Genomic DNA, 11,861 nt, shown 5'->3' with positions numbered 1-11,861 from the left:
TGAACCTGGATCTCCCACACCAAAGGTGTGGACCATATCCACTACACTATCATATGTAGAGATGCTTAATGTTCCTGTCGACTTATAAAGCCTCACAACACCTGCTATGCTAATAAGTGAGAGACAGTGTGAGAGAGCCGTAGGTTCTTTATTAGAACTGTGTGAAAGTATGGAGGGGCGGTGTGTGTGTGTGTGTGTGTGTGTGTGTGTGTGTGTGTGGTGTGTGCTGTGGGTCTGGTTTCTGTGTGTGTTTGTGTCTGTGGGTGTGTGGTGTGGTGTGTGTGTGTGTGTGTGTGTCTGTCTCTGTGTGTGTGTCATGTGTTTTTGTGTGTGTGTGTTTGTGTGTGCGTGTATGTGTGTGTGTGTCTGCGTATGTGTGTTGGTGTGTGTGTGTGTGTGTGTGTCTGTGTGTGTGTGTGTGTGTCTGTGTGCGTGTGTCTGTGTGGTGTGGTTTGTGTGTGTGTAGTGTGTGTGTTTGTGTGTGTGTGTGTTTGGTGTGTGTGTTTGTGTGTGTTTCTGTCTGTGTGTCTGTGTGTGTGTGCGTGTGTCTGTGTGTGTGTGCGTGTGTGTTTGTGTGTCTGTGGGTGGTGTGTGTGTGTGTGTCTGTGTGTGTGTGTGTGTGTGTTGTGTGTGTGTGTGTGTCTGTGTTTTTGTGTGTGTTTTGTGTGTGTGTGTCTGTGTATTGTGTTGGTGTGTGTGTGTGTGTGTGTGTGTCTGTGTGTGTGTGTGTGTGTGTTGTGTCTGTGTGTGTGTGTCAGTGTTGTTGTGTGTGTGTTTGTGTGTGTGTCTGTGTATGTGTGTTGGTGTGTGTGTCTGTCTGGGTGTGTGTGTCTGTGTGTGTGTTTGTGTGGTGTGTGTGTGTGTGTTGTGTGTGTGTGTGTGTGTGTCTGTGTGTGTGTTGTGTTGTGTGTGTGTGTTTGTGTGTGTGTGTGTTTGTGTGTCTGTGTGTGTGTGTTTGTGTTGTGTGTGTGTGTGTAGTGTCTGTATGTGTGGTGTGTGTCTGTGTGTGTGTGTTTGTGTGTGTGGTGTGTGTCTCTGTTTGTGTGGTGTTTTGTGTGTGTTTGTGGTGTCTGCGTATGTGTGTTTGTGTGTGTGGTGTGTGTGTGGTGTGTGTGTGTTGTTTGTGTGTGTGTCTGTGTGTGTGTGTGTGTCTGTGTCTGTGTGCATGTGTCGTGTGTGTGTTGTTGTGTGTGTGTGTCTGTGTCTGTGTGTGTGTGTGTGGTCTGTGTGTGTGTGTGTTGTGTGTGTGTGTCTGTGTGCGAGTGTGAGTGTTTATGTCGTGTGTGTGTCTGTGTGCGTGTGTCTGTGTGTGTGTGTGGTGTGTGTGCTGTGTGTGTGTGTGGTGTTTGTGTGTGTGTCTGTGTTTTTGTGTGTGTTTTTGTGTGTGTGTGTGTGTGTGTGTGTTTGTGTGTGTGTGTGTCTGTGTGTGTGTGTGTGTGTGTCTGCGTATGTGTGTTGGTGTGTGTGTCTGTGTGTGTCTGTGTGCGTGTGTGTGTGTGTGTGTGTGTGTGCGTCTGTGTGTGTGTGTGTGTGTGTGTGTGTGTGTGTGTCTGTGTGTGTGTGTGTGTCTGTGTGTGTGTGTGTGTGTGTGTGTGTGGTGTGTGTGTCTGAATAGACAGACAGAGAGAGAGAGGAATAGAAAGAGAGAGACAGAGACAGACAGAGAAACAAAAACAAACAGACAGACAGACAGACGGACAGAGACAGTCAGAGAGAGGAGACAGAGACAGTCAGACAGAAGTGGAACACTAAAGATATAGACTAATGTTCATATTACTGCCTGTAGTATTCAAGTCAACTGTCTGTGAAAGGGTTGTCATGGTAACGTATGAGCAGTGAAAACCCCCTTTGAAGTCTGTGATGAGATCTCTTTGATCTTTAATCAGGTTAACGACCGTGTCACCTGCTGAAACTGTCAGCTGGCCACACTGGAGCTATTCAAAGACACAGAGCAAGCTCTCAAATAAAGCCTCAGACTGCTAAAACGATAAGGGCTACCGGTGAAATGATGTAATCGTGAGCACCACAAGACCTTTGTGAACGTATTCATGTAAAATTTATCTTGATAAACTTAAAAATGTGGGCATATCAGCGATTTAAAAAAGTGGTTCGCTCTGCGTTTCGCTGGGAAATGTGGAGGACATTTACCATGGCCGTGAATGGAGGCAGATGTGGAACTCTTGTCATTTGGAAGCTCATCAAGCCAAAAGTATAAGGCATATCGCAAAACTGAGCACATTTCCTGAAACTAGACAAAATACCTACGTTTTGAAGTATAAATTGTGTATGACAAGTAGATATTGTGGGCGTGAGAGCAATTTATAGAGAGGGGAAGAAGATTTTATTCCTAAGCTGCTGCACTCTAACGATGACATCATCCACTCTAGGACACGCAATACACAATCACTAGAAACGCAGAAAAATCCTGAAATGATCACTAAACTTAAACAGCTTTTTCACAAAAACTGTAAAAGATATCAAACTGAAAAAGCCATAGCCTAATACCTGAATATTTTGTGAACATTTTAAAGTTTGTTTGGCTTCTGTAGGTGAAAGTATGAAGGAGCTGAAAATTTTGGGAGCGGAAGAAGATTTGAAGGATTTGAAGCATGCTCTCATTCACTTCAATGTTAAAAAAAAGTCATAAAAAGCTTAATATTTAAAAAAGTATAAATAGCAGAAAAAAAGTTGAAGAAGTCCATCATTAGCTGAAAGAGCTGAACATTTTAAAAGTTGAATGGTTTAATAGCTGAATGTATGCAGAAGTTACAGAGAGCCAAAAAAACGTACGGAATAAGAGATAAGATATAAGAAGAATAAATAAAGAACAGAATAACAATAGTTGGAATGCTGTTGAACAGCATTCCCACTAATAAAGAAAGAACAGAATACAATAGTTGGAATGCTGCTGAACAGCATTCCCACTAATAAATAAAGACAGGATAACAATAGTTGGAATGCTGCTGAACAGCATTCCCACTAAATAATAAAGAACAGGATAACATAGTTGGAAGCTGCTGAACAGCATTCCACTAATAACAATAGTTGGAATGCTGCTGAACAGCATTCCCACTAATTAAAAAAATAAATAAATAAAGAACAGAATACAATAGTTGGAATGCTGCTGAACAGCATTCCCACTAATTAGCTGTTAGAACATGCTACCAGAAATGTAGTGCCTATTAAAGAACATTACAGAACCTAAATAATAAACAGGCCCATTACTTTATTTTTTAAAGCTTGACTCAATAGACATAATCACAGTATTCAACCTTCACATTCACAATATCTTCATAAATCTAAAAATAAATAATAATCTTAGCTTAATGTTAATTATACGGCAAGTTTGAAGGAGTTAACGTTTGCCAGTGAGGTGACATTAAAATAAGAGGTTTTGTACACAATACAGTACATGTTTCTGGACATTATTTATCCATATTCAACACACTGTAAAATTGTATAGGCAAGTACTTTTACAACTTATCTGCACATATATATATATATTTACATTTCATTTGGCTGATGCTTTTAATGTCGCCACATATAGGTGCATTTTTTTTAGCCATATATATGTTTGTATTTATGTTTATGGAACAAATTAACAAACGAAAACAAACAAACATGTAGAAGTTCTTTTGGTTATCCAATTCAAAATATCACCTTAATAAAATTTGATGAAGCCATTTTACATCTATTTTAATTGCCTACTTTTTTCTGGGAAATATGATTTTCTTAAACTTCTAATGCATGGGAATAGAAATCCTGTGAGTATTCAATCAAAGGTATTTCTAATATTCTCAAAATGTATTTCAGTTGACGTGCATTTCTTGATTTCATTTCTGAGATAGAATGTATTTTTAAACTGTGGTTCAGCTATTTCCAAAAAGTTCACATCCTCATTGGCCATACCCACAGTGTTCTCAGCACCTGTTCCTCTGCACTTATATACTATTACTATATTACACTCCTATAACAGCCAAATCTGCATTTTGTCTTCTGCAGTTGTTCTTTGATCAGGACCATTAACGTTATTAATTGAATCTGAACTTAAGTCCCTTTAATCTCAGCAATTTGTAGAAAAACAATGTGTGGCAGCATCTTTATTTAAGAGTATTTTTTGGTGCAACCTGATAATAAGGAATTACAATTGTCCAGGCTCTAAGTAATAAATGCATAGACTACTTTTCTGCATATTTTCAGAAAGGATGTGCCTATAATTTTTGCAATGTTACACATGTTGGAAAAAGACAGCCCTTAAAGTTTATTTTATGTGAGCGTTAAAGGATATTTCCTGATCAAAGATAACCCAGAGATTACAGTGGTGCTGGAGGCCAGGTCAACGTCATCTAGAGTAGCTGTGTCTTAAGATAATGAGCTTCGGAGGTGTTTGGGGCCAAGTTTAATAACTTCTGTCTGAGTTTAATTTAAAGAAATTGTAGGTCATCCAGGATTTTATGTCAGGTCATTCACCAACAGGCAAAAAAACACTTCTTAGGTTGGTTTCATCTAGCTTGATTGATAAATATAATTGGGTGTCATCTGCATGACAGTGAAAGTTATGGAAAATGTTCCTAATAATGTTGCCTAGAGGAAAAATATATAAGGTGAATAGAAATGGTCCAAGCACAGAGCCTTGTGGAACACCATGGCTAACTTTACATGCCTGGAGGATTCATCGTAACATGAACAAACTGAGATCGAGGTGATGAATAGGACTTAAACCAGCTTAGTGTGGCTCCTGCCAATTATATTTTCTGGTCTCTGTAGTTGGATGTTATGGTCAATAGTGACTGTGGTACATAACTTGTTGATAAATACATATTGATCATATTTAGTAAAGACGTGTTAACAAGGATAAAGCTTCTTTAAGTAGACTAGTTAACAGGGACTAAGAGAGGCTTAGCTGAAGAAATCTGTAAACTTAGTTGGTGAAGGTTGAAAGGAGAAAAGCAGCCTTAATATATTTCAGGTTTTACATCTGTTTGTAGGGTTCCTGTGTTGAAAGATACCCTGTGGACTTTATAGTCCTACAACTTCACTTTGGACTGTTTGGATGTGCTACATGTCTGTGACATTTTGTATATTTACTTTTGTGAATAAATCACTGAACTGCCCCTTCTGCCTCTATTGTCTGCATTTGTGTCCTTCACTCGTTGCCCTATGCACACCATGATAAAATCAAACACGTGTTTTGACATACTCTAATTTTAGGCCACCAGAATCTGTACTTTTCTGACTTTGTTCCCCCTGTGGTCTTACCATAAGAGACACGGCAGACTAGACTTCCCCTTCACAACAACACATTCTTATTGGCTGCCGAATTGATTAAAAAACGACAGTCACAACCTTGAAACAGAAGTCCTGCTGTATTGTACCTGCTAAGTTGGAAAAAACGACAAAGCAGGAGTCGACTAAAGACCATCACAGCGGACCAGACGGCCCCCTAACAGCCCTCATCCAGGACTGCAGCAGGACTTCAAACATTTGTTCAGGATGAACAGAAGTCCACAGGGGGAAATTGGTAATTTAAAATATTCTGTTTATGTGTCTGCATGTAAGACATTATCTACTATATGTTTATGTACCACAATGTTGTCTACATTTGTGTTTGATGTTCATCTTTCAGAGGAAATTGAAGAAGAATATAACTATGTTGATGCACCAGCCTGGACTGTGGATAAAGTGGCAGCCCCTCCAGGTACATTTCACACATTTAATATTATAAATCATGATATCTATTTATCAATCATTACGTTAAAAAATGTAAAAGTGATGAAGATTGAAAATGTGAACGTTTATAAGCTCAGCTTTTTTTGTAGTACTTAAAATGGATTCAAATCCCCTTTGACTGTTGAATCAACATCATTAACTCAACTGAGTTCTTATTTTTCTCTCAGACCAGAGGTCTCTCTTCTTCACTCAGTCTTTTCCACCGATAGCAGTGTGTTGGCTGATACTGTTAGTCATCATGGGCCTTCGTATCCACTGTGAGTACCACTGTCTTAGCTTGTTGTTGGTAGTCCTTATTTAAAGGACAGGTTCACATTTTGTCAAGTTTGTCAGATGCCCATATGTACATAGAAACAGTTTGGTGTAATCCTTCCTCCTCCATACTGCTCATGTGTAAAGATGTATTCCAAAGTTGATCTGATGCTAATATGAGGCTTTAGCAGTGTGAGTTAGAGAAATCAAGTGTGTATCATCTAAAGTTACAACCTTTTTAGTACAAAGTTCACTCTGTGTTTCCCAGACAGGATTTCTGCAGCAGAGTGATAGAAACACAAAGAAGACACTTTATAATAAAAAGACAGTGACTTTGGAAGATTAACACTTACTGAAGTAGGACTGTGGACTTTGTCCCCTACCTCTTACATTGGAAGTACATTAGAAAGGGATCTCTTATTCTCCAGTATGAACTGGAGGAATGATCAGAGCAAGAAACCCCATATAAACACCTGACTATTGTTTTAAGATAGATTTAAAACAAGTTAACCCATTCTGTAATTCCTTATGTTTTTTTTGTATAAAATATGTGTGTCAATCAACTTGCCTTGAAAAAAAGTCTCAAAGTCCATCACCTTTCTCTGTCACTTTAGTTACTTCTGTCAATTCTGAAAGCAACGCCAAGCTGACTGCAGTAAACCAGCAGCTGGAGACACTGACGCAGCATCTGAACTTGACTTTATTGGCTGCACATGGAAACTTGGGGAGGTACTGCAACAATCTGACTGTCCAGTTTGATCTCCTGACACAAAACTATACTGTCTTAGAAAGCAAGATCAAAGACCTGACTGCAGTGAACCAGCAGCTGGTGACACAGAGGAACAACTTAACAGAACAAATACAAAACATGGAGACAAACTGGAATAAACTCAACGTCAGTCGAGCTCAGTGGAGCATTGATGCCTACTGCCCCAAAACAAATAACGGTACGTTTAGTTCCAATTAATTCATACCAAGAATATCCAATAATAATAATATCACAATGCAGTAATGTTGTTTATTGGTTGGTCTCTGTTGTTTCAGTGCAACTGTGTAGAGCCTGTCAGGAGGGCTGGAGACTCAACCAGACCAGCTGCTATGTGGTTCATGACGCTGTTTCTACTTCTGGTCATAACACCTGGGAAGAAGCTCGAGAAGTATGCAGAAGAGAAAGTTCAGATTTCGTCACTGTACATAATCAAGAGGAACAGGTGAAGAGAAAACTGTGGGAATTTTTATGACACGTAAAATTGAAATGTATTTTCTGCAGGTCTGTATTCTCTGTGAGTCTGTAGATCACAGTGTGTTTATTTAAGTATAGTGTTCAAAGATCTGATAACTTTTTCTGTCTTGTCAGTATGCACTCAATTATTACAGCTGGTACAGTACATTAACCATTGGATACTGGATTGGCCTGAGAGCTGAAGGTGGGAGATGGAAGTGGATTGATGGAAGTAATCTGACTGTAAGGTAAGAGACACATTCCTAAACACTTTGAATCATAAATCTATCAGCCTTGATCTAAACATCATGTTCTTCCCTCAGCTACTGGACACAACAACCACATCCTTTTCCCGGTCAGTGTGTAATGTCTGTCCAGAACGTAGGATGGAGATCAGTGAGCTGTAATAAAAGAAAAAGATGGATCTGCAAAAAGAAAGCTTTATCTGTTTAAACACTGCAGTCATACTTGAGAAGGTTACTGGATACTCTGCATGAAAATATTAACTGGCTTATAAATATCAAACTATGACTTCTACTTCACAATTTTCAAAACTGTTTGTGTGTGTGTCTAAAAAAAACATGTATCAGATTAAATGTATAGCTGCAATTAGGTATTGGATTTATACCATGGTCTGGATAAATACTCAATTCTGATTGGATGCAGGGTGTCCATTAAAAAGTGATATAGGACACATACTAACAAGTTCTGGTGAAACTGTTTAGCATTTTAAAGTAATGCGCTACTTTAAAATAAAAATAGAATGTAAATCCGCAACACTGTGTAGTCCTCTGAACATTACAGGATGGCGCCTACGACTCAAGCTGCAAGAAGTAAGATACACCCTGCGCTGCCTCTCTGAACTGACTCTGTTTCACAGCGATCACCTCTCAAAACTTTCGCTTTTCAGATCGTTACTTCAGGCTGCGGCCAACAGTTCACATGGCGGATCATTTATTTGTGAAAGTCTTGATGTTGATTTGGGGACAATGACATGGCTGCATAGCTAGCTTGTCTTGTTAAACATGCTGTAAAATTATATTCACTGATTATCAGCCATACACAATGTTACTAACTTTTAACCTTGATAGCATTGCATTAGCTTTCTGGGTCGTTGCTGTGTGAGCGGAAGGGTTGTATGAGCTGAGCGGACTATATATATCTCCCGTTGCTAAGGCCGGAAAGTTGTATCTAAGGCCCGTCCTATTTTCTGGAGCAGTGAACAACGTTTGCATTGCATAAGAACCTTATGGGATGGGAATGATTGTTTCCAGGTATTAGTCAAACTCTCAGGTGTAACCAGAGAACCGGAGTTATTGTTTGATAAAAACTTTGGACATTGATTGTAAAAACACATCCAAATATAAATTAATGGTTTAAAACTAAATGTTATTTGGCAAGTGACCATGGTATAAGGGGCTGTTCGTTATTTCAGGGGCCACCGGAGGAGTTTTGGGATCTTTAGTCAAAATAGACCTGGCCCTCCCTTTACCAGCAATACATTTGAAAGACCCTCCAAAATTATATAGAAAAAAAGGATGACCCTCCCTAACAATTTATTGATGCCTTCTGTACTGGTTTGCGCTTGGCAAAGACATACAGATAGCCTTTGATTTTTTACAGCCATGACATATGTGGCTAAACCTCTGCATTCTCATCTTACACATCCCACTCCTCTGTTATGGTGTGGTGGCCATTTCAGTAGATTTACTCACTAACATTGTTGTGGAAACACAATAAGCACACTTCCTGCATTACTTCAGATACTAAGTTACTCCTCTAGTAAACTAGTATTCACATGAAATAAAACAATAAAACATTGAGACCATTCAGCAAAGCACACTGGGTAATAACAAACGCAACACTGGTTGCTATGGACTCATCACTAGGCTTCCTCAGTCATTGTATATTTTAGCATATAGGTAAAGTTGCCAAATCTAAACATTATCCAAAACTCCATTTCTCAGACGAGCGTCAATTTGGGAGCTTGCATGCTACCACTCCTTCCTTCTCAAATGCCTTGAAAAGGCTGTCGTTTTATATATATATATATATATATATATATATATGACCGAAAGGTTATTTGAGTCGGGTATGGCTGCAGCCTTGAGACCTCCCGTCTCATGCACTCCCGGCTGGTGCTGTCCGCAAGCTTTGACTTTTCAAAATAAAAGCTTGTGTCTGGTCCGTTATGTTTTCAAACAGTGTTTTGGATGTTTTTTAACTAACCAGTATGGCAATCATGCTAATGAATACAATATTTTTTTCATCAGATGTCTTAGTTACAACACGATGGAGCTAGCAAAGCAGTTTTGTCTTTATATGTGTGAGTGGGATTTATTCAGTTTGGGAAATCCCACGGTCTCTAAAGCTACAGTTCATATTGTCTGGCTGACTAAACAGGGAGGGACCCATCTGCTAGTGATGGGGGGGCGACACAGAGAGCTACATGGAGCTACATGGATAAATATACACCAAACAAGCCACTTTGAAATGTTGCTGTTCTCATGAATACAAAAATTGGCTGACCCTCCCCTCAACAAAGAATAAAAAGACATGACCCTCCCCTATTTTCCTCTGGTGGTCCATTCCATAAACGGTCCCTAAGCGGGTTAATGCCCTTTGAGGCGTCCATTGTCAGAAATGAATGGACTTCTGCGGAGTCAACTGTCCGACCGCTGTCGTCCATTAATTCCTGACGATGGACACCTCGTTGGACATCATGTCTATTAGTCTTGGTGTTCTCTTGTTCAGTGTCAGATTGTCTGCGTTCGTTCTTGGCTGTGTACTCCTACAGTAGTTTTATCTTTCTGGATTTGCTTTTGTTACCTGTCTGTTTTTGCATCCAGCTTTGTTATTACATTAAAGCTCGCTTTTTGTCCAATCCACCTGCCCACTGGTCTACTGCATTTGGGTCCTCCTTTTGCTAACTAACAATGGGTTTCATACACTTACTGTAATAAAACATCTAAAAAGAAATCCTATTGGATGGGCTCTGGGACAATTTCTAAACAAATGGGGGGTCTTTGGTCTAATTTATGTCAGTTTAGGGGTTCTTGAAACTACTAATCTAATTAACAAATAGAGAGGAAATACAGGATAAATAATATCTTTGTTATGTAGTGTTGGAGTGCATGTATCTGTAAATAGAAGAAAGAGCCGGGGGCGTGTGAATATAAAAATGTAAAGAAGGGCTGACAACGCCACCTAGGTTTTTACTTTGAGGCCTAGGACCTCTTAAAAGATTAAAAACAGGTTCTTTGTACCGGGGGAGAGCAATTAAAAAAGGTGTATTTAAAACCAGTGAATAAAACCCAGTTTTGAGGAATAACAATTTATTATTAAAAGAAGGCATAACACAATTAAAATTCCTCTTTAAAAAGAATTTTAAAAACAAAACCACAAACAACTAAAATCAAAACTAAAACAATGACACAGCAGAGAGGAGTCGGAGATTAAAATGTCCACAGATTTCCACTGGCAACCAGCTTTTTTACTGTTGGTTCTTCCCCTCAGGCATAGCCTGTGAAGAGAACTCAGGGCCAGTCAAACATCCTTTTAAAAGAGCCACAATTTCATACTACTCACAAACACCGGTCTTAGAAGGGGACTTACGCGGGAGGGAGGAGTTTTACCTCCTCCCACTGTTTGCCGCTAGCGTTCGGTGTTTGAGGTTTTTTTGATGTATCCTCCGGTCTCCTTCTGACCAGGGCCGATACTCTTCTCACTGGGCTCCAGGCTCCGGTCTCTGTCTTTCCGTCTGTTCCTCTGTCTCTCCGTCCGTTCCTCTGCCTGTTCTGTTCCCGTCTGTCGTGTCCGCAGCTGCCTCGCTCTCAGTGTTCTCCATTTTCCATGTGCTTCCCATGCTTGTCTCTCCCATGTCTCCTGTCTCTTTTTATCTAAAAAAAAACAAAACCAGTCAATCACCTCTGGCTCCCAGGTGCAAGTCTTTAAATCCTAATTGCTAAAATGTTCACTGGCGGAAGTAAAACCAACATTAAAAGCACACCACACATTTCAAAATAAAAGCATGCAATATAAAAACACAGCAAATAGTAAAAACACAGCACTTCAAGTAAAAGCATGCTTAAATAAAATCTACTTCCGCCCCGTGACATATCCATTGATTTAATAATTCATTAATTATGAAACAAAACATTTTTCATTGCTCATGTTGGATGAAGTGAATAACATGAACTGAGGCCAGATCTGCTTCTGTCTCATGCTGTCCAATCATGTTACAACTTCCTGAATTATGTTCTAGCTCTAGTTTTAACCCTTTTACCATCTTCACATTCTCCGCTGTTCTCAGTGTGGGTTTTATGTTTGCAGCATAGAGTAGCACTTATAATGTTGTGCAATGACAATAAAGTCAATTTTGATTCTGATTGTTCTTTCTGATCTGATTTTCAATGACTATGTAAGAAAAAACAATAACAAGTGCATGTTACCAAGCTATGATAAAATATTCAGCAATGAACGACATCACATTTTTACTTCATTCTAGACAAAAGAAAAAACATAAAATTCCTCTTTGTAAAACACACAATACGACACTTCCCCGTAACTGAGACTTCCTGTCTGAGCTATGGTGCTCTGTTTGACCATCCTGTTTAATCACGTAACCACATCCTGAATAATGTTGTTCATACTTACT

The 11,861-nt window shown here is 39.3% G+C and overlaps 1 protein-coding gene across 1 annotated transcript; it reads left to right on the top strand.

Annotated features, from left to right (window-relative positions):
* The first annotated feature begins 5,395 nt into the window (after positions 1–5,395).
* Positions 5,396–7,822, top strand: LOC118496016 (C-type lectin domain family 10 member A-like). Its single transcript, XM_036006038.1, has 7 exons — positions 5,396–5,521; positions 5,627–5,698; positions 5,898–5,987; positions 6,597–6,929; positions 7,027–7,193; positions 7,340–7,452; positions 7,528–7,822. The coding sequence occupies exons 1-7, from the start codon at positions 5,494–5,496 to the stop codon at positions 7,655–7,657; spliced, it is 933 nt and encodes a 310-aa protein (XP_035861931.1). The 5' UTR covers positions 5,396–5,493; the 3' UTR covers positions 7,658–7,822.
* Positions 7,823–11,861: the final 4,039 nt, after the last annotated feature.

This window comes from Sander lucioperca, chromosome 10, assembly GCF_008315115.2.
Source record: "Sander lucioperca isolate FBNREF2018 chromosome 10, SLUC_FBN_1.2, whole genome shotgun sequence".
Taxonomy (NCBI): domain Eukaryota; kingdom Metazoa; phylum Chordata; class Actinopteri; order Perciformes; family Percidae; genus Sander; species Sander lucioperca.
Note: the sequence above shows the minus strand (reverse complement) of the source record. Positions and strands in the feature narration are given on the sequence as shown.

Excerpts from the sequence above, each read along its gene's own strand:
- LOC118496016 (XM_036006038.1), top strand. The coding sequence starts at position 5,494 with ATGAACAGAAGTCCACAGGGGGAAATTG. Across the intron at positions 6,930-7,026 it reads CTGCCCCAAAACAAATAACG|TGCAACTGTGTAGAGCCTGT; the intron begins GTACGTTTAGTT and ends CTGTTGTTTCAG. Across the intron at positions 7,453-7,527 it reads GGAAGTAATCTGACTGTAAG|CTACTGGACACAACAACCAC; the intron begins GTAAGAGACACA and ends TTCTTCCCTCAG.